This window comes from Dermacentor variabilis, chromosome 2, assembly GCF_050947875.1.
Source record: "Dermacentor variabilis isolate Ectoservices chromosome 2, ASM5094787v1, whole genome shotgun sequence".
Taxonomy (NCBI): Eukaryota; Metazoa; Arthropoda; class Arachnida; order Ixodida; family Ixodidae; genus Dermacentor; species Dermacentor variabilis.
Window position 1 is genome coordinate 6,480,525 of NC_134569.1, and position 22,979 is coordinate 6,503,503.

Sequence of the window (22,979 nt, forward strand, 5' to 3'; positions counted from 1 at the left end):
AACTTTTCAATGCATTTTGGAAACACGGGAATAATTTAAATTAGACTAATTAGAGAAGTCGTTGATATCCCCGCCCTTGAAGATCACTGATACTTTTGATGTCTGAAGTCCTTTGGGGAAAGTACCGATGGAAAACATAAGGTTGACTACATGTTCTATGACAGGTGCGTATATTGATGGCATATTTTACAGGTTGTATCTGGAAGTCATCAGCATCGGTACACATACTATCCCGCAGGGACATGATGGAACTTTTTCGAATTTCGTGCACCGTAGTGGGAAACAAATATGCACTATCCATTATATAGTGCATTTAGCCTCGTAGATCCTCGTAGATAGCCTCAGAGATCAATTGCGTATTTCTGAAAGTTTTATTTCCTAATGTGACTTAAGTAGGTCATACACAAACGCCTGGTCTGGTGAACAGCAAACAATCCCACCTCTGCCAAACTGTTGTACACCAGTGATGTGCAAGTAGCGGTGCAAGGCCATCTGAAGTTGCGCCTGCACTGCCTTCGGGTTGTTGAGCCGGATGGCTCCTCCATGCAACGGCGTCACAGGAATGCTGCACGCCCCACTATGGAAGAAAACTATGGAAGAGGCATTTGTGGTAGGGAGGCTGACCAAGGCAGAGATCGCCCTGGGCCGTCCCCTGGAGAATTTTTCAACATTTGTAGCACTATCTCCGTATTAGACAATATAAACACTGCTTGGCACCTACAAAACTAGATTAAATACTGCCCGACACTTAGCCCGAACCCCGACAGGTCACTGTTGCGACTCGAACCAGGGAAGGCAGCTCGTGGTCCGAGACGCTTCTCGACCGATGTCTGCCTCATTAGAACGAGAGCACTAGGCTAGCTTTCAAACCAGAAACGATTACACAGACACGGGCACTATCCTCCGTTTGTTTGCAACTGTTTCTGCTATGCACTCCAACTGTTGACCCCTTCATCTTCCCATGATCCTCCAACCCATTAAGACTTTCAGCTTAGGGCTCACTTGAGTACCTTCACCCGGCGTTGCGTTAAAAAAAAAAAAAAAACACCCAAGAACGCTCTTTTGTTGCTCCAGTGCTCGTCAGGAACTCTCGTTTTCTCACTGGCACAAACAGTGCCATTGCCAAGATTGGCCGCATGATGCCCACGCAGTACCAGAGCTAAAGAATGGATTGCAAAAAGAATGCTCACGTAATACAGGTTCAGAAATCGCCCATCAAACTTCACGAGACAACCAAACGTAGCTAGACTGCTGACCAGAAAATGGGCCCTGCCCAGGGTAAAAATTGCAAGACATGTATGCAAGGCAAGTGTCGAGGCAACACTGGCATTACAATAAAAAAAAATTGAGCAGCACAATTCTGAATAGATTCCAAGGTTGCAAATTGCGCACCAGTGTTTCATGCTTAATACAGCCATGTCATTTGAGGGCGGCATCAGACTGAAGGCACACTAGAGAATAACATTTGAGGCCACAGGTAACCTCAAGTCCAGAAATTTATTATTATGAACAAGAAAATTTTTCTCCAACAACGATGCCTGTACAATCCAATGTTTTCCAAGCTTAGAGGTTCCTCTCAGCACTTCCCACAGCAGCTGCAGGGGCATTTTGACTCTTGGCATCATCACTGATGCAGACCCATTTGCTGTCCACTGTCTCCTTCCACAGCGTCACCTGGACAAGATTACAACACTTCACAGTAAGTCTTATTTGCAGGAACAGGAACTGAAAGAAACTGGAAAAACATGAGAAGACTAACAATCAAGTTTACGCAATGCTCCGCAACATAATAAATGTGCCTGTGGTATTATAGAAAAAGTATTACTAACTAAAATACAGCCATAGCAAACTTAGAACTTTTAACTAAAGAAATCTGCATATCCCATGCACTTGGAATCAGTTTCAGCAAATCTTTTGTGGGTGTTTGTGAAGAACGCTGTTCCTGTTCAGTTATCATTTGTAAGTACAGAACACACTACCCAGCTAGACACCCTTCTGAATTCATTTGGCAGTAGTATTTGCCCTATTCTAGCATGCCCCCCGAACCAAACGCGTGCCCACTTTCTAGGTGTCTGAAGCAGAAAAGTAATGTAGAAATGATGCTAAAGCTCCTAAACAAAGTAGAAAGCTAACATGCAATCGATATTTTAGTGAGAATTGGCAAGGCTGTAATATGTGTTGCACACTGGCAGCTGGTTTTCTAAAGTTGTCTTTTTGTTGGTGCCAATTTTCCTCAGCAGCAATGCAAGACCAACTAGCCCAACAATTGCATATCCTTCTAAAGATCCATGTCATGCGGCAAAGCATACACAAGCTGCATAGGCAGTTGATCTTGTATCCGACTGCACCACGCAGGCAATTATTTATGGCCCAATCTTTTTTCATGAAAAAAGAAAAGGCGCATTGGAATTGGGTAAATACCATAATCAGACATTGTGAGCTATGATTATTGCTTAAAAAACATTTTAGGGGAGGCCAAAAATAGGCGTTTTTGACGAGAAATTGTGTTCAACGCATTAACTGTCCCCTAAGCTCCACCGAGACAGACGCTGCCACAAAGGAGTCACTATTGGGCTCACCATAAGGCATGTACGTACGGACAGGGTAAGTTCATATTATCCGGCAAATAGGATTGAAATAACGAAGCTTTGGGCCCATAGAAATTCAACGGCCCTGGCTGGTACCCTCGGTTGGGGTCGGATTAAAGATGAATTAACTGGAGTTGAATTAACCAAAGTCTACTGCATTGCTAGCTTTGTTTACAAATATAGGTCGACAGCTCGTTTTGGGTAACATTTCCGAAAAAAAAAAAGGGGGGGCCTACCTATATTCGAATAAATATGGTAATTATGACAATGATGACAGTGCCTGCTGTGGATCAGAGCACAGGAAATTGGAATTTTTGGAATATTAAGCTCAAGCTCAGGTCCAACTCCACTATCCCTATTCAAGTCTACGTAAAATGCAGAAATGCTTTTAGGAGAACGAAATTTTTTGCACTCCAAAGAACTTCTAGTGACTGTAAGAAGCACAACATTTGTTTAAGGTATTCAATTTCTACAATGATTGCCAAGAATCTTTTAAGCTTAAAAAAATTTGAAGTATACGAATGTGCAAGTTCCTGCCTTGCACTCTAACTGTTGATCCCTTCATCTTCCCTTGATCCTCCTCCCATTAAGAGGAAGCTTTAGATCAGACCCAACTCCAATGCCGCCTATAGAAGTTTGTGTAAAGCTCAGAAATGCTTTTACAAAACAACCTCTGGACCGATTTTAATGACATTTGTTGCATTTAAGAGAAAGTAAAATTCTAGTGCTTGTGGCAAGCAGAATTTTGCTTAGGCCATTAATTTCTTAAATGCGCAAGGTTTCTATGCCTAGCCAACTAGGAAACCCGTTCGTCCATCACCTAAGACGATCGCTTTCAAGATGGGGCCCGCATGCACCAGCGAATGTACCTTCACGCTGCCTGTTGCTTCAACGTGAACTAAGCGGCAAGACCACAGCACACACACAGCTATCAGCACTCAGCAGCACACACTGTCCCCATCGCACATCGCTTTCCAGGTAGGGCCCGCACGGCTGATGACAGTTGATAATGCTTCGACGCGAGAGGAGGCAGTGTCATCGACCACGTCTACATACGAGGCCTACCAAATGCGACATTGTTCAATCACATCGCTTACACCCGCTCTCCTCTCTACAAATTGTCCGAATATACCTGAACCAGCTCCTGTATCCAATCATTGGGAAGAGCTCCACGCATGTGAGCAACTCCTGCGACTTTATTGAAGAAGTTTGTGACATGTGTTTAGATGACGACGAGATGTTGGTTTCTTCCGACGTGGTGTCACTGTTTACAATTCTGACTGACATGGCTGTGGAAGCACGCACTTCTGCTCTGGAATCTGACAGGACTTTGCCAGACAGGTCACCCATCGATGTTCCCGACCTTGAAAACACGTACAGTCGCCGACCGTTTATTCGGACCTCACGGGGACTGCCGAAATGTCCGAATAAACAGGTGTCCGAAAAAGCAGATGAAGAAAAAAAATGAAATCCTTTATTTCCACGCACTTATTCGGGCTCGGCAGTAGGCTTGAAGAAATCGTGAATGCACCGTTGCACGCTGTTCCGTTTACGCACAATCAGATAAACCTGAATCTCGGAGAGGGTCATACGGTCACTCTAGGCGGCTGAAAGCACAGTCACTGCTTGTACACACTCCGCATGCGACGGCAGCGTAGCACATGGTGCGTCATCTTCCGACTCAAGAGTCATTGTTCGGCTGTGCACCAGAAATGTGACGATCTCGCCGTCATCGAGTTCTGCACATGTCAGTACAGCAGTGTCAGCACCTGTGAAACTGTCAAATGAGACGGTGTCCGGAATTGCAATGCAACCACTGCGCAGGTACCAGCAGAACATTTTCCGTGTCAGTAGAGAGCACATCGGAAGGCGACAAATCTTAGGCCTCCCGGCACCCGCTTGCCGGCATTCCCCAGCGCAGTCTGCACGGGCACTGTCGGCGCCATTAGACACTTGACGCGATGTTTCCGTATGCCGCGTTGGATCACCGGAACCTCGACACAGCACACAAAGCAAACATCACCATGCCGACATCAGTCACACAAACGAAAAACATGGCCTACTCGCAGCGTCGTGCGCGAAGAAACAAATCAGCTGTTGGATTGTCTTGACATGGCTTACTAAGCTGAAACCGGAACTGCTGTAGAGCCACTTTATCCACAGAGTTTCCTACAAAAATTGCTAGAGGGAACTCTGGCGCTAGTGTCTACGGGAGCTGCAATGGGAGCAGTTGTGCCAGCATGGGAATTATGGGAAGTACATGGATTTGCCTAAACTTCGTCCTTTCGGCTTCAAATGGCTTTGTGACTTTGTAAACTCATCATTTTCAACAGTGTATTGTGTAACAAATAATTAAATAAACATCATTAAGATTGCCTGACGGCAGGATTCGAACACAGGCACTCTAGCACAGAAGCCTGATATTGAAACCATTAGGCCACAGACGCATGTATCGACAAGCGAATGAAACGCCCTTGTGAATTTATCGCGGGCATGCCAGTGCCTTGAGACGCTTGGCGCGTTTCATCTGGCCACCTGGACAAGCTCAATCGTTGCAATTAATAGCAAGTGTACGCATTCCCGGCGTCTTCTACACTTCGAAGAATATAGATTGCGTTGAAATATACGACAATAAGATTTATATAGCGAAATATACAAAGCCACAAGAACGTCTGAATCCACAAGCACGAAGATCAGACAAATCCATGTAGTACTTCCCGTCATTCCCATGGTAGGACGACTGCAGCGCCAGAGTTCCCTCTAGTAATTTTTGTAGGAAACTATGACTATCGAACCGGGCAGAAACGATGATGATGAGTGGGGATTTCCAGTAGCGCCACTTCGTGGAGCAGCAAGGAGGCTCCGTTAAAAACAAAAATGGCGTTCAGCAAGTCGATCCATGCACCGGTCAGAGTCGGTGCATGGTGCTCTCGATCGAGTGGAAAATCAGACGAGAGGTTGCAAGGTGTCCGAACTTTCGGCAGTTGTTCCACATTATGGTCTATGGGGAGAATGGGCGGTGCCACGAAGCAGACCGAATAATCGAGCATGTCCGACGGAAAATCAGTCGGCGACTGTACTTCTGCTTCGACGAGGTCTTCTACAGGCAAGCCCACAGTACAGCAATGGGTGCCTCCGTCTGTTACTGCTGCCAATCTTACGATGGAGTGGTTGGACAGTCGTGCTCTCACCTCCTTCAGTCCTAGGCCAAGTTTTTCAGCCCTGTGTGAACGACTGTTTGTGTGATTCGGCACAGCGCTTTGCCTTCGATCACTGCACACCTGGACAGTCAGGAAAAGGCCATCCAATGTACAGTTGAGACGGAAGTCGACAGCAGACTCCCATTTTTGGACATGGTTGTCACCAGACGCGATGGATTGCTCTCTTTTAGTGCATACCGTAAGGACACTCACACTGGTCGCTACCTGAACTTTCAATCCGTTCATCCTGCCTCCCTGTTCAACCGTGCGAACAGCATTTACGCCCCAGCAGAAAGTCGTTCTACCGACTTGGACCGCGTGCGAGGCAATCTGTCGGCAAGCAGTTATTCCATGTCTTTTTTTACTGCTGTGGAACGCCGCCTGTCCAATTCAGTATGACCGGCTAATCCACGACCAAGAAAGCGTGCTGCCATACCCTACGTTCCTGGTATAAGCGAAACCTTGTCTCTCGTTCTGCATAGTTATGACGTTGAGGTGGCACACGTGTCTGTGTGTAAGCTGAGGCAAGCACTATTGGGTGGTAAGGACAGACTTCCGAGAGAATTGTTTCCTGGTGTAGTCTATAGCTCGTATACCCGAAGGCTGCTGATAGAGATTATGACCTCTTTGTGCAAATCTACGTCCGACACCGAAACCGCATGTGATGCCCATTGGGTGGCACCAAAACCAGCATTCTTGGAACAAGGAATGCATACTCCCGGACGATCGCTCTATCACTGCCCAATGCGTAGCACTCCATGCTACGACTGCCATCTCAAGTGCCATAAACAATTCCACGTCGGTGGGACGTGAATGTCCTTGATTTTGCTGCATTTTTCTTCTGAGGCGCACGTTACACTACGCAATATTCACCATCACATGCCGGTAGCAACATGCTGCCACTTCAAACGGACAATCAACAAACAAGATCACGGCCAGGACGTGTTTCCGGTGCGATCTTTTCCGGCACTTGGTTGTTTTATTCAATTATACGGACACTAAAAGCGCATTTTTGCCGTCGCCGTGATGTTCCGTATAAAGTCCAAGGGTAATAACATCGTCACAGCACGTAGTATGCTGCATGTGAGAGTGAAAGCACGTGAGGAAAGCTGACAATTGTTGCTCAATCTGTCACGCGCGAACGAGGAAAGCGGAGAGCAAACTCGCCGTTTTCCGTCGCACGAAAGGCCATGGGGGGATGGGAGAGAGGCAGATAGGGGGCGGCGGCATTGTGCTCCGGCAGCAACTGCGCATTTCGCAACCAGGCGCAAGGGGAACTGACGATCACGGCTCAATCTCGTGCACCATACATGGAAGTAATGGTGGAAGCCAGTGGGGAGGCAGCACGGGAGAGAGAGGGTGCTTTGAGTCCACCAACAAGTGTCTACTTTGTACGGTCGTGCGTGCCATGTCTCGAAAGCGATCTACAGACGGCTCATACCTTTGTGTGCTCTGTGTTCTCGCTGCTCTTGGGTTGAAGCGATAGACCACACGAATGTCACATCCCTCGCTGCTACTGCTGTGCTTGCTCACACCAGCCTTTTGACAGCGTGTGTCCGCACTCAAGTGTGATGTGTGCATGCTTGACCGTGCGCACTGGCACCATAATTCAGTTAGCAAGCGCATGTTTTCAAGTTTGTACGGTCGATGAAGCTACTATCCTTATGTCATATAGCTGCGCACTAATTAGTTATAGCCATCGATGCTTCACCTTGCGGGCGAAACTGCAACTTTTTTGTAAACAAAAATGGTGGTATTTTACGAAATTTTAGTGCAAAGCAATCACATTTGAGCACATTTTGAAGCCTAATAGCCTTGCGTGAGTAGGCAATATGCGGGGTTATGTTCCGGCAAATTTTGTTGGTGCGGGATTGTAGTACAGTGACATTTCGTTGTTGAGAGGTACGAAATGCATTGAATCCTATGGGCGTACGCTGGGGATACAAAAATATTTCCTTGTCGCAAGAATTTCGTAGTCACGGGAGTTCGTTATTGCAGTTTCGACTGTATACCAATATATATCTTAAGTAAACTTGTAACAATGGTTACAATGGTTCTGCAAAAGTTCTACTCTCAACTTAGTGGTATATTTGAGAGCCATGTGTAATATAGGTAATGTATAATTTTGCCCTATTTAGATGTACTATTAGATGCAGTTTACAGAACTGTGATATTGCTTCTTTCACTGCTGAGTCACAGAGTTGCAAACTTCATAGTTTCATTTTTTGAAATTTTGCAATTTGCACAACTAAAACAGTGCCATCCCAAATCGAAATTTTGCTTCCAACAGTAAATACATCTTAAATTTTTCTTTTAAATGCAGCAAACGTCATCAAATTTAGTGCAGAGGTTACCAAGAAAACAATTTCTCCATTCCCATGTATTTCGATCGAAGCTCCCGAGCTAATATACTTTCCCCTTAAAGACCAGGATAATGCAACAACAACAAATTTATGAGCAGAATTCTACTAATAATGGTCGCACTTTTCCAGAAAAATTTTCGGAATATCGGAGGTCTGTTCATAATGCGGGGCCACCTCTAAAAGTAGGAGACACAGTATGATACAGCATGACATTCCAACGCGCTGGAATGTCAGCTAGATCCGATGAGCAAAACGAGAATAAGGTATAAGCAGGAGCCAACGTTTTGACGAATGAACTTGTCTTTTTTGCTCATCATCTTGAATTTCCATCTCGCGCCTTGCCCATGTTTGCAGCCAAATCTGAGGAGTTTCATTGCGCCATCGCGCCGGATCGGGTGGCTGAAGTGTGACAAAAGTAGGTGGCCCGCAGTAAGATACCACGTCCAATAAGGCGTCCAACACGCTGGAACGTCAGCCGGATCCCAGGCGTTTTGCCGTGCTGCAACGCCGGATCGGACAGCCTGGCACGTACAGGCACGGCAAAACGCTGCCGTGTCAGACGCCAAATCGTACTATGTGTCACCTACTTTTGTCGCATGCCGGGGGTTGGATGCGGCGCTATGGCACACTCCTCAGATCCGGCTGCCGTTCCGGCATGTCGGATGCTGTATCAAGACATCAAATCGTACCATGTGCCTCCTACTTTACGGCCGCAAGTTTGGGGTGCACTCATTATGCAAGGAAAAGAAAAACACTTTCTGATTATATAAGTAGGGAGTGTGTTCATTATGCGAGTAAATACGGTACTACACAGACGCTCATGAAAAAGATTACTGTGGTGCAGTGGTTACCTTCTCGATCTACAAACCAGCCAGCTTGGACAACAACATAGTTTGTCAACATAGCTCGTGGAGAACATCATGCTGGTGACAAAACCCCCGCAAATTATGCGCAGGACTAACCTTGTTGTCACCTCCAGAGACGGCCAGGATGTTTCCCGTCACAGACCAGGACACATGCCAGATGACATCATCAAAGGTCGCAAGAATCTTAAAAAAAAAAAAAAAGTGGATGCGACTTATTATGGCTTGTTGATCAATGCAAAAAAAAAAAAAAAAGCCATCAACTTGTGCAATAAATATGAGCCCAGGTAAGCACACTTGCATGCCTTTATATATGTACTTGTTAAAGATTCCACAAGCCAGCCTAAAGCTCCTCCACGTTTTTGTGCATGTATGGAGAGCATTTAGCTTGCCCGAGCATGTCACTGCTGTTGACACAAACTACAATATTTTTCTCATTTGATAAGTGGTTGAAAGAATAAAGTAATGTCTTATTTTTATCGTTTGTGACAAGCAACAACTGCTGTTGAACCTGTAGTATGAATGGGAGCTGTGATAAGGGAACTAGGACTAAACACAGATAAAAGCTACCACGTAACAAACATTTACCTTACCATACACTGAACACAAAGTACATAGTCGATAATGAAGTACTCCAAAAAGTCCCCGAAGTCAAATATCTAGGCGCACTTCTTTCGGAAGATCTTTCATTTAATCAGCATATTAATAACACCGTGAGAAAAGCTGCCAGCATGCTTAGCCTCGTAATTCGGAGTCTTAGTGGCGTGGCTCAAATACTGAAACTGACGGCACATTGATCACTAATAAGACCGCACTTAGAATATGCGTCCAGCTTGTGGGACCCCCATCAAAAATGCCTCATTAATAAAATTGAAGGTACACAGAACTGTGCAGTGGGGCTTATATTAAAACAATACTAGTTCCGGGGAGCTAGTGTCGCACAAATGAAGGCAAGAATTGGAATAAAACCTCTTTGCAGAAGGAAATCGGCTTAAATTAATGCATGCAATGAATAAGAACAGCGATGTGCGCGAGCTGGGATGAGCGATAGTGATGAGCGCTCGTGTTTGTCCTTCTCTTGCTATTCCTTCATCCTTTTTACTTTTTCTTCTGCACTTCAGTGGTTCGTGTTGCAGAAATTGCGCCATAATGCATGCAATTTCTAATAACACACACGGGCAAATTTAAATATATCGAGCCTCCCCATTACCTCTCAAGCAGGAGGGATCACCCAGCTGTAAAATTAGAAAAATTAAATGTACAATTTACATGGAAGTCTCTTTATTCGCAAAAACGTTATCTGAATGGAACACTTTACGAGTGGAAGTGGTCACAGCTGACAGCGTTCGCTTCGCTGAACTGATCAATAATTTCTAACTAATAGAGTTATTCTTGCACTGTGCTGTTCCTTGTATAGCACATTCTGAAATTGCAAATGCCTCGTTTTTATAGTCATCATCTCTTCAAGCGTGTGTGCTTACTTTTATGGTTTTTAATTATTCGTACCCACTCTCCTGCTGTAATGCTTCGGCACTGCAGGATGTGTTGTTGTAAATAAAAGTCTGCCATTTCACTGCCACACTCCCCTTCCCAACTTTCTCTCTTTTTTTATGCTTTCCGGTGATATGCGTTTCTTGCGTTGCTCCCGAGAGATTTGTATCATCGAGGTTCTACTGCATTTGAAGTGGCTAACTTTGATAAAGCTGTTGAATTGCATGCATCTTTAAACATTCCTGCATGTCATTTTACAGCACAAGTTACTGTTGAGTTATATTAAATGCTTTTGTGCTTTTTCTTCTTCTTTTTTTTTTTAATGTGTGCATGTTGTGTGCATTATAGGTACTGTGCATGAACTGTTCCATTGCTGCTTGGGCCACTAAAGCTTGCAGTATTGTGAAATAATTAGAAAATCTGTTCCAATGTAGTGTTCCACTTTCCAAGTAGCCATTCATATGGTTGTGAAAACAGTGACGCAGTCAAAAAGAACAAGCCTGGGATGATGTAACCGATTCTATGCTATTGCCTTTTTTTGCGCTTTGTCAGAGCAGTGCTCTGCTTGCATTACGAATGGAATCTGGTGACCATGAATGATGAGAGTGGCATAGAATCAAATGGAAGGAGTTGCCACGTTATTGAACTGCTAGCACACTGTGATGTGAACAAAGGTTGTGCAGCGTGTGGCACACAGCCTAACAGGACGCCGACTATACAGCTGTGCGAGCAAGGGGCCCACAGTCGGTGACCCTCATCAGGCCAACTTGGCTTGGCCGGCTTGTGACCTCCAAGATTGCACCGTCGACCGATGCAAGATCAGAGGCCAGGCCGAGCTGTGCCAGTTTACGTAGCGTGCCACAGTGAGAGTGGAGAGAGAGACTAGTGGATGCACTGGTTCGTTGCATTCAGTCGCACACAAGAAGCAGCACAACCACAGCCATCACACTTCCCTCACTGCGCCAGTTTGCGTGGCACACTGCAGTGAGAGAGAAGTGCGAAGGCAATGGTGAGCCACAGATGGTTACGTTTAGCGGTGAGAAAAAAGCGTTGCTCGGTCACATAATATGGGAATTTTTAACTGTTGCATTGAACAAGTGCCAAACGCCGCAGAAAGTGATACAGTCCAGGAAGCAGTTAGGCATCAGTTTCAGAGACACTTCTAGCTTTGTATATCCATTAACAGGTCACTTTTACCTTGTTAAAGCGGGGTACTAAATACATTCGTCTTTATGGGGATTGCAAGGAACACATTTACTTTGTTATACAGTAGAACCCAGCTGTTACGTTCCTCACTGCTGCGTTTTCCCGGCTGCTACGTCGTTTTCATCCGGTCCCGGCATAGCTTCCATAGGATCCAATGTATAAGGAACCCTGCTGTTACAAAGTAGCTGTGAAAACATTCCCGCGTGAATCGTTAGCACGTTAGCATGATTACGCCAAAGAGGGCAAAATTTCCCGCGGATATTCCTTCGTCCGTTGCCATTGCCGTGATGCGGTGACGAGGAGTACGAGCCGCATGATGCCGGGGAGTTGCCAAATCCTAGCTTTGGAGAAGCCGTCGCGGCTGTGGAGTTCCTCCGCAGGTACGTCGCACCTCACAGCGACGCCGACAGCAATGCGGCCTTCCAGGCTATTGAGAAACGTGTGGTGATTTCTAGCGAGCGAAAGAAACGGCAAGCCACCATTCCAGACTTTTTTAAGTCCTAAGCGCACTCTGTGGAAATAAATTGTCTATAGTGGAAGCTGCACTTTTTTCATTCATTTTCTGCACTTTCTTCATTCATTTTCGGAGCTTTCCTCACTGTTGCGTTTTCCCGGCTGTTACGTTTTTTCCCCCCGGTCCGGTGAAAAACGTATGAACGGGGTTCCACTGTATTTACTATTTCATTATAATGACATTCAAGTGTATTGGCTACAAACATTATTTAACAAAAAATGATTTTTGGCATTAGCCAAAGCAGCAGAGGGCTGTATCAGTTGCTTTCCTAGGAAAATGCTATTGTCTGACCATGAGCCTTCTTTGCATATCGAAAGCTATTAGTTGGCACACTTCTTTTAAACTGCTACAGCGGCTACACAAGGTGTGGCAAGTGCAAGGAGGCACACCTGGAAGTTCCATGTGGCCAGGTCAGTGCTTGTCCAGAGGATGACGCGTCGGTCCTGGGAGCAGGAGGCAATTGTGCTCTGGGACTCCAGACCAGGTGACGGGGCCCAAGCAACGTCGCGAACCCAGTCGGAGTGAGCCTCCAGCTTGTGCTCTTCCACCCATTTGGACTCGGCCTCCCTGCAAAGGGGAAATTTCTTTATTATTATTTTCTTTTAGTGCACCTCCAAGCACACACTAGTAAAGCGAATCATTCTCACAACTGCAAGAAAACAAATTCACGTCTAATGTGCTTTGTTGACGCTCAAGTTTTGCTAAGATGGCATGTTTTGATCAGCATCCTTGCCTCGACTGCTACTTCACAAGCTGGATTGCATTGTGTGTGAACAAATCAAAACCATTGCGATTTTAACCAAAGGGAATGCTATGTCTCCATGCTGCATCTATTATTCCCAATCACTGGTAACATGGGATGAAACTAGTCCATGCAGTGGCTCACTTTATGCTCACATGTTTGTAGTACAATCAAACATTGCTGAAAGACTGGATGTAGTAAAGGGACACAGCACATCACATCTTTTAGAGCTGTTCAACCCACTTTTTAAACATGCTCCAACCACCCCAGTTCAGCACTTACGCCCATATGATTTTTCATATTTTCTGTATGAACCAAGGACACAAAAATGCCAAGTGTTACCAAGTACAATATGAACCAAAAGACTGAGCAAGACTTGGGAACCAACAACGAAGCAGTAAGCGCAAACTTTTTCTTCCAATATCCATGCACCATAAAAATCATCATGTGGAGCATCTTTAGTGATAACGCCTGTTCTGCAGACATTCTAACACCTTATTGAAACAGCATTTACTAGCTATTCTTCAGCTGCACTGTCCGCCCAAGTACACGACACGTGAATAGTGTTGCTAAGTCATTCTTTGTCTGGCACATGCACCGACTTGGGTGAGGAATTTTCACAACTATTTATTTGCGCGCTCCTAATAGTTGCTATAAACACCATTGTACATCCTCATGTTCTACTTGGCGACACAATGAATCAGTACCAACTAGCTTGTTCAGCACTTCACTGAAGGCACCACCCTGTTAAACGCTAAACACGACATGACTGACAATACACTAAACAAGGCTTTATTTACTTTACAATTACAGAAGAATCACCAGACAGTGCACAAAGGATCATCCTATCATGCTGACAGCACCTTAGAGTGATGCATTTATTGATCTCCACTGATGAATGAAGACATTCTTGCCTGACCCAAAACACTGCCCCAGAAGGCTGGAACTTCTAGCACGCTTCTTTGCACAGTTCCCAGGCAAGCTTTACAATGTCAGAATTGCAAGCCACACTAAAGCTGCCAGAAAGGTTTTCTTTCTTACAGCAGCTTCGATTTGCATTAAAGCTCCAGCACCTCGCAGAAATTTCGCCTTAATTAACAGATTACTCTTGCTCTAGTGCTGTACATATTGCAATGTGGTTGGCCGACTCATAGTGAATACTTTCCATCATGTTATGTATTTCGCATTCCTGCCTTGTTTACTGCAAATTTTTTTTGCGCAACAGTGTCATGCTCACGAACATATGTAATGGAATGTGCCATTATACTGAAGCTTGCGACGCAATGGGCATTAGTGTCTCCTCAGCTTGACTCGTTTTGGGATATTTTTCCCCATGTCATGTGGTTCACATTCTGAATAAATCGGCAGTGCAGCAGCGTCATGCTCGTGAACACGTGTGCTTATTTTTGTTTAGATTAGCGACGTGAAGCACGGCTTTGTTTCACTTAATCAAGACTCCCCACTGCGGTCTTCATTACGCAATCTCACGCCATGCAAGCGCAGTCCGTCCAAGCAACACACGCTGTCATTATGAAGCCTGCCAGATTGGAGAGGAGGTGATGGCGCGACTCGTCCCAGAAGGCGAGACATTTGTGAAAGCGCAACGAATGCTGTGCAACTAGAGCTGCACAGGTGGTCTTGCGTAGCTGCGCAACGTGAAGTGAGACGCACTTGCGCTCGTGCAATGCCTTCATAACATGAACACGTCAAGGTTACACGTTGCAAATGAACAGACGGTGGTTGCAAACTCGGAGTTAAGGCTAGGTTAGAGATCAGCGTGTATTCACGCGACACACGGACGCTGCCTTGCAAAAGCTTCATCGTTCCCGATTTGAAATGTTACCGATGCTCTCTGCCATAGGTTGCAGCAGAGTGAAGTTAGCTTTTATGAACTGTAAACATGGGAAATCTAGTAGCTTTTCTGTTTTGTAATGCGGCAGTGGCAAACTTCCGCGGCATAGACGGCCTCACTGCAAATAGCTAGCGTGATCGGAGCTGCTTCAAGTCTCGCTGAGAGGCTTAAATTTGCTAGTAGTTGGCGAGCTTCTTAGGCTTGCACAGTGTCACAAGCCTAAGCAAACGACCTATTCTTAATTAATCTCATGCTCCTCTGCTTGAGGTAAGGAACTGCGCTGCAACGACACATACATTCAAAATTGCTGCGTCAACACGACTGCCTCTATTGTAGCCGTGTTATCTTGCAAAGGTAAGCAAAACCAACTTTTTCACGCGCACATGCAATAACCGCATTGCATGTAAGGTGAAATATGAGTGGTAGTAGAATGTCAGCTGTTTGATGAAAGATAAACAATTGCTTCAAACCGGTACAGAAGTTTCAGCCGAGTGCGCTACACACGGAGACGGAATGCCTCCCACGCTAACAGCAGCGACCCTAGCGGCAGCTTCTATCCCTGTATAAAACTGCGGGCGGACTTTCATGACCAGAAAAGCATTGAAGGACTCTGTTGGAACTGACGATTGGCTGTTTTGCAGCGAAGTTGACTTTAAGGGCCCCGGACAGGGCTTGACAGGCTGAACTGCACGTATGCATTTATCAAATTTCAGATTTACTAGTGGATGTGTCCTTTCTCCTTTTATCGCTTATGAAATGTCACAATTCCTCAATAAAATCTGTTACAGATTACTCACGTTCCAATGATGCCTGCGTAGTAGAATATATGGAAAGCTGTCAATTCCATGACACAGACGTTTGCGCCCTATGGGACCAGCGCACGTGCCGAACAAGTGAAAGAAAGTTACAGAAACCATGGATGACACATGATATTACACATCAGAAGCATAAAATAAAACGATTAGAAAAGCAGGGAGTGCAACTGGGACTAATCAAGTTATTACAGGAGAATCTTGCATGTTCAGTGTGTGATTCCAAAAACCTATTTCAGCACTTCTTTGCCAAACTTTATAAAGAATGCACCAGAAAAGTTCTGGAATTACACAACCGGAAAAAAGCCCATTGTGTCTCGGATATCAGTAAATGGTTCTACAATCACTGACCAGAGAGAGTTATTGCGCATCACTTGAAACGCCCATTTTCAAAGCATCTTCTCAAATTCCAATCCCTTCACACCTACAGCCGCACAGTTTCATGATGCAGAAGTAAATTTTGTTTTTTATGCCGGGGTATTTACAATGTTACTGAACTTTAAAAAAAACGAAAACATTCTGAACATTTTTCTACGACATTATGCTGAATCAGTTGCAAAGTTTTTGTGTGTGATGCTTCAAGCATCTTTGCGAACTAGGAAATTGCCAGATGGCTGAAGATTGCCCAAATTGTTCCTGTGCCCAAGAAAGGTGATCATTTGCTGTTAACGATCACCCAATTTCCCAAATTTCATCATGCTGTAAATTGAGCACATCATTGCTAATCGCATAAATGAATTCTTAAATCAGCGCTTCATTCTATCCAAATATCAGCACAGCTTTTGTAAAGGGTATTAAACAGTAACCCAATTAATAACAATCGTTCATTTGCTCACACTTGCCCTAGACAGTAATGGCCAAGTTGATCTCACATCCTTAATTTTTAGCAACGATATTGATAAAGTCCCTCATAATAAATTTTAAAGCTGAAAACTATTGAACTTCCCGAGATATTAGTTATCTGGATTTAAGACTAACTAACTGTAAGCAGTATGTTTTAATTGATGGAAACGGGTCTGACGGTCTTGCAGTCACTTCTGGTGTGCCTCAAGGTAATGTACTAGGCCCTTTATTATTTCTTGATTATATTAATGACATTGCTGACAGTTGTTCCTGGCATAGAGATTCGTTTGTGGATGATTGCGTGCCGTATCATGACATGTTCTGGAAAAGTTCTGTAATCACGTAAGCGGAAAAAAGCCCATTGGACATCAGTCAACGGTTCCACAATCACTGACTAGAGAGAGCCATTGCGCATCACTTTAAATGCCCATTTTCAAAGCATCTTCTCAAATTCCAATCCATACACCCCTACAGCCGCAGAGTTTCATGATGCATGGTGCCAGGAATGGGGTATGGTTCTAAACAAAGACAAAACAAACTTCCTTCGCATATCACGCAAAAAAGTTCTTTTCGATCACAAGTACCATCTAGCATAATCACCCTTAGATGAAGTCTCCAGTGTTTAATACCTAGGTGTAACAATAACTAACAATCTCTCCTGGAATGCACATGTTGAAAATATCTGCTGATCCACTTTTTGCAAACCCTGTCCTTTACAGAATAAACTTTCGAAAGCCCCTCCTCAGGCTAAACTGCTCGCTTATAATTCACTAATCAGGCCTAAGCGCGAGTATGCATGTGTGGTGTGGGATCCATATACCATAACCAATATTTAAAAACTTGGAAAAGAATTCGAAGTAAATCGGTAAGGTTTATTTATTCAAAATTTTCATCATTCGATTCACCATCTGAGCTAATGAAAAATAACAGTGTCCAACCCCTTGAAACAACAAGAAAACATATTTCTTTCCTTGCTAATAAATAACACATTGGTGCTTGATCCTGCATTCTTTCTAATTACACGCTCCACACCATTACCATCAACACAGTTCACCAACCCCTTACTCTGCTGGCACTGACACATTCAAATTTTCCTTTTTCCCACATACCATTAGAGTGCGGAATTCGTCGCCGGAATAACTGACAACGCACTGTAACGCTGTGTGTGTTTTTTCGTTGCTTTCACTTGCTACTGTTGAACCTATGTTATCCATTTCTGTATTTTATCTGCTTGGATCTGTAACATGATCTGCAGTATGAAACAAATAAATACATGTGATACATTGCATAAAAATACATAAATGCAGAAGGAGGCCTCAAAGTCACGAGACAGAGCGAGACCTCCCGTTAGAACATGCATAGTTGAACAACATTGTGGTGAAACATGGTAAACGCAAGAAAATAAATTATACAAAATGTTGAGAGTTCGAAATAAACATACATGAAACAAATTTAGCTTTCTTCAGGGCCATAGGGAAGAAACCAATACATCATCTTCATAGCAATGTGAGAGTAGATTGTCGTCAGTGTGTCATTTCTCTTACTCATCTACGTCTTTCGCACACTTTCGTTAAGATGAAACCCCACTAACTCACCCAACTCTGTTTTGTCTCTGCACCACTAAATTTATGTCACCACCGCATTCAAACCGAAGATGCGAGAACATTACAGAATGACAACATATCTGATGGGAAGATAATACACAGAAGTCAATGGGCTTCAAGTTGGTACCATAAAAACATGAATTGGCAGCAGAGAAATCGCAACTGCGAGGAACATAACGGGATTCCACTGTATGTGCAAAGTGCAGTGATTCCCTTAGTGGCATACATCGATTGCACAAACACATATATGCATAGCACTACAGGGCAAGCTGGGGGTGCCAGGATACAAACTTCACAGGTGCTAAATCCATGACTGCACAAGCAATCAAGGAGGAGGCATAGGTCGATACCGCACTGTTCAAAAGTGAGGACTTCCTCGGGTGCTGGCTCAGACAGTGTGCCACACTGCACACAAGGTTGCACAGCGGAAAACGCCCGAGGTTTGCAACGTGAATGCAACGTTGCAGTGAACACCCACGTGTTCCGGCTGTGGGCTGTTCCGGCTGTTCCAATTTGCACAAAATCTTTTTCATGAAAGTCTTTTTGGCATTCAGTTCTGTTCTGGCTAGATACCCTTGAAAGAAATGTGCACTGCTAAAGCATTGCAAGCGCAACTTGAACTATGACATAAGTGTCAGTTTCCGACTGCGAATAAGGCTTTGCTAAAACTGGGATTCAAGTGAATACTTACGAGAACTTCCAAATTTTCACCAGGTTATCACAGCCACCAGTGACAAACCGCTTCAGGGCCTTGGAGTCCTCCAGGGAAATTTCAGCCGACGCTTTGGCCTGGGCAGGGGCCCAGCTGACGGCATTGCAACCAATCTGCAGAAGGGGACCCCACGTGCTATTTGGCAGGGTCGACACTGAACAACACCGCAGTGCGCTGACCACATCCAGCTCAACAAAAGTTGCCACTCCCACAGGGAGGAAACGCTTATCTACTTCAGCATGAAGGCACGATGTATCCAAGCTCGCATAAATGCAGACTGAAGGCTTGACAGACACTGACGGCGGTACTACATAAATAGCCGGTAGGCTTTATTGTTGTAGCGACATTCTTCGTGTTAGTGAGCAAACACTGAAATGTGGTTGCACGGGCAGAAAAGCTTGCTGATCAAACGCCTGTCAAGTGCACATAATGCCCGCCATAGCAACACATACCTTACCTCTGCAACACTCATGTACACGAGGAGCGACGAGGGCATTAATTCTCAAAGTGGTCATATTAGTGCAAACCATAACTGAAACAGCCAGAGGAACTGTAGCTATTGTAAAGCACTTATGGTACAAGGATGGTATACAGGTCAACAAAAACGAAAACACTGCCAACAATTAAGGGTAAAGTGCTTGTCAACAAAAATATGCGAGCCTGAGTACAGGGCAGTCCTTTATGAAAGGGAACACACGAGCGTGTGGCTTGTGCTCTGCAGAGGCTGCTTAGAGCGCCAGCAACAGACAGCAAGGGGAAGCGCATCCGCTTGTAGCGTCGTCTACTGGCGGTCAGAATAAGCAGACATGGCTGATAGGAAAGTGGCTATCAGTGGCCCTTTACATGGCCGTTTATATACAAGTGGCCCTTTATGTTTTGCTAATTAAGCTTACTATGCATCCCATCTGCACTGTGCATAATTGCTAACAAGCCCATCAGCCTGCTCTGCTGTATGAGCTCCTTACTTATTGTTGCTGCTTTTTTTGTAAAAGCATACCTGTGATTCTAAGCCTTACATAGAGACTTATACCAACTCCAGAAGGCTTTACCAAGTTCACATAAAGCTTCATAGGGAATCTACTGTAAGCAAATAAATTGCTAATTTATTTTATTAAAAATATAGATTGTAACTAACTAGTGAACTTACCAAGAACAGAAAAGGCATGATAATGTTCCAATTACTGATAAGAACATATCGCGGAACTCTACAGTATCATGTGACAGTGTGATGCTACAACATGTCATCAGTGAGGGCAATTTCAGCACTTTACTTTCATACCTATTTCTCAAGCTTTCATCAAGCTGTGCTGCTAGAAACAGCACAAATCCAGGATAGCCATTCAAATTTTAAAATTGTGCTACACTGCCGTACAAAACTGCGAAAAGTGCCGACAATGCAGAACTCAATCTCACTGACCTTCAAATGTTACCCGCCTTTGGCACAGGCAATGCCCCACACCCTAGAAGTTTGCACTTGTTGTAAATTTTGTGCATGCAGTTGTAGCAGAGCAAGATATTTTCTGCCACTACAACCAGTTACGCACATTGGGAACGTCTGCATGCAGTTTACCTACTTTTAACAGCTGCATAAAGTCGACCAGAGTTCTGCAGACATGGTTACTGTCATTTAAGTGCTGTCATCTACTTTCTCACTACATTGTACTGTAATCTTGTATGATGTGCTAGTATGGACAGTACAGAAGCACATATATTTGATATGTACCTAATAAACATACATTTACAAGACAACTAAGTCAATATTAAAAATGACAAGCAAATAGTAGGCAAGTTCATTTTTACTAGAATTTCATAATGCTAGTACAAGCCCACAAGAGAACTCAATAAAGGCAAAAGCAAAATAGAATTTATGGTACATTCGACTGGTTCCAACTACGCTCCACTTGGTTTGCAGCGATGTGGAGCCCTCTCAAGATTGGAGCCAGAGAAAGGCTGCCCCGCAAATGTGCTAGGTGCTCCCAAAGCCATGGGAGTAGCCTGGTGCGACCAGTCGGACCTCGGCCACATTCCCAGGCTTAAGGTGGGAGCTCCGCCGAGTGCCGAGCTCAAGTGTGGCAGTTTGAGTGAACCAGGCAATATGCTCCAAAGCTGAATGTGCCGCGAGTGCACAAAATCAACGAGTCGAATGTACCATTAGTGACAGCTGAGCATATTAGAGAGCTTTAGAATTGGGGGCCCAAGCGGCTTGGAGACCCAAGAAAATTGCGCGCCACAAGTGCGCATGCGCAGAACCCAAGCCAGTCTTGGGTTCTTGCGTTCGCGTTAACCTAAGACCCAAAAATCGAAAACTAGCGTGGGCCCCCAAGCCGTCTTGGGCCGCCCTCGTGGGTGACAGTGATGACGTACAGCAGACGGTCGCAGAGCAAACTTTATTTACTTCAACTGATTTTCGCTATTTCATGCGGGTGAACTTGGTTTTTTCACAGCACGACACAAGAAAACACCAACTAAGAGCACTTCGCTTCGATTGGCTTTGCTTAGCTTAGAATCGCACAGTTTATTCCTAATACCAACCGGTACTAACACAGTGATTACGTTTCTTACATTGTTTGCTCTTTTTGCTCAAAAATGCCTTCTGTTCGTTTTCACTTGTAAGAAATGAGGTTCCTTTTTTTTTTTTTTTTGCTTTCGAGCACCTTTCTATTTTCCACACTGCGGCGTCCCGAGCACTCAACCCAACACTGTCTGTATTCAACCCAATCCTCAAACTCTGCTGCTCATCTAAACCCAAGAGCAACAGACGTAAGGCAGCTTGGGGGCCTAGTGCCTTGCATCACCAATTCTAAAACTGTCTAATTAACAGACCAAAATTGTTTCCAAATCTGTGGCTACCGTGTTAATTAAGAGAATACTCACCAAATCAACTTTGCTTTTAATTTACTGATGTGCCCTGCTAACCTCGAGCACCTATGTCACATAAATGAGCAAAATGCAAGCAATGCCCACCACACAGTAGAATTTATGTACTGCAGCAGGGCAACAGCACTCGAATAGAGCTTGCGACGAAACACTCATCACTTCGCTGACCCAACTTCGAAGGTAACAAGGAATCTCGCCAACTTACCGTGTGAGCATTGTTGATTTTTTGGCTTTCCCAGGAGCCGTCTCCCGACGTGCTCACGATGGATACGGCACCGTCCGAGCTGCCACAAGCTAGCATCAGGCCAAACTCGTGGGGAGCCCAGCAGATGGAGTTCACTGCGGTGAGCGAAAGTGCATCAGACGGAGTGAACAGGGCACGGGCCGGACTTACCCGAAGAGTCGTGGTTCTTGAACTCCTCCAACTTGGACCAGACGCCGTCAGTCTCCTTCCACAGGATCACCTTCCGGTCGTACGAGCAGGAAGCGAGCACCGTTCCAAACATCGGGTGCGCCCAGGCTATTTGCCACACGGGCCCCTCGTGGCCCTTCAGGTCAGCAACCAGCTTCTGAGTCCCGTTGCGGATGTCGAACACCTTGACAGAGCGGTCGGACGAACAGGTCGCCAGTCGGATGCCGTAGTAGTCCATCTGGGCGTCGTGCTGAACACAAAAGTCGCGCTCTAGCCAAACACTCACGCAATAGGCGCAAAATCACAGAAGAAACTGGCCTTACAATCATGTCCTCGTGCGCGGTGTCGATGGTCTGTAGTAAAGACACCTGAAAGTAAAATGAATTACGTTATTACGCTTGGACGGTGAGAACTGGTGACGTCTGTCCAAATAGCAGTTGCCCTAAGTTTTGTTAAAACCTCGACTTATTAGCCCTACTATGAAGCGCTAGCTCGCACATCCTAGTGCTATTCTTCAATCCTGAACGCTCAGAATGACTGGAATGACGGTGTCCGCAGGGTTACCATGTTTCCTAGTTTGCAGGCACCGGTTCTCCAAGGACTGTTCTCCAAGCACACGACGCGTTGCAGGCGCGCTCCGCAGCACCGCCACCGGCGAGTCGAGGAACTGCGAAGAGTACAAAAGAGCCGTGACGAGCGGCAGTCGAACAGTGACGCCTATACGCACCCAAGGCGAAGTGCCGGACGCCTGCCCGTGCCCGAACTTGGGATGCAGGCAGCGCGACACGACCGCTGTTCCTCGGCGATGGAACAGTTGAGCGTGCTCACGCAGGAACGCGGCGCGTTCTCTGTGGTAGCACGCGGAGATTCCTGTCTCCTTCTTTGTCCATGCTTCCTTGC

The 22,979-nt window shown here is 45.2% G+C and overlaps 1 protein-coding gene and 1 long non-coding RNA gene across 3 annotated transcripts in view; one reads left to right on the plus strand and one right to left on the minus strand.

Annotated features, from left to right (window-relative positions):
* LOC142571312 (uncharacterized) overlaps positions 1–14,346 on the plus strand; it is a 57,894-nt gene extending 43,548 nt beyond the window's left edge. Inside the window, exon 3 of the long non-coding RNA XR_012825843.1 lies at positions 12,578–14,346. This is a non-coding gene — a long non-coding RNA (uncharacterized LOC142571312). The remainder of the gene's footprint in view (positions 1–12,577) is intronic.
* On the minus strand, positions 1,460–22,929 carry Sec13 (nuclear pore and COPII coat complex component secretory 13). 2 transcript variants are annotated; one of them, XM_075679568.1, is made up of 9 exons: positions 22,807–22,929; positions 22,644–22,746; positions 22,403–22,447; positions 22,062–22,329; positions 21,873–22,006; positions 18,770–18,903; positions 12,615–12,792; positions 9,114–9,200; positions 1,460–1,674 (listed from the first exon to the last, which is right to left on the minus strand). In XM_075679568.1, exons 2-9 carry the CDS (start codon positions 22,644–22,646, stop codon positions 1,564–1,566), a joined length of 960 nt encoding a protein of 319 aa, XP_075535683.1. In that variant the 5' UTR covers positions 22,647–22,746; positions 22,807–22,929; the 3' UTR covers positions 1,460–1,563. The 2 variants fall into 2 exon arrangements, with proteins under 2 accessions (XP_075535683.1, XP_075535684.1); XM_075679569.1 differs by lacking the exons at positions 22,644–22,746; positions 22,807–22,929 and adding an exon at positions 22,558–22,580.
* Between the last annotated feature and the right edge of the window lie 50 nt (positions 22,930–22,979).

Excerpts from the sequence above, each read along its gene's own strand:
- Sec13 (XM_075679568.1), bottom strand. Across the intron at positions 18,904-21,872 it reads AAATCAACAATGCTCACACG|ATTGGTTGCAATGCCGTCAG; the intron begins GTAAGTTGGCGA and ends CCCCTTCTGCAG. Across the intron at positions 12,793-18,769 it reads GTGAAAATTTGGAAGTTCTC|GGAGGCCGAGTCCAAATGGG; the intron begins GTAAGTATTCAC and ends TCCCCTTTGCAG.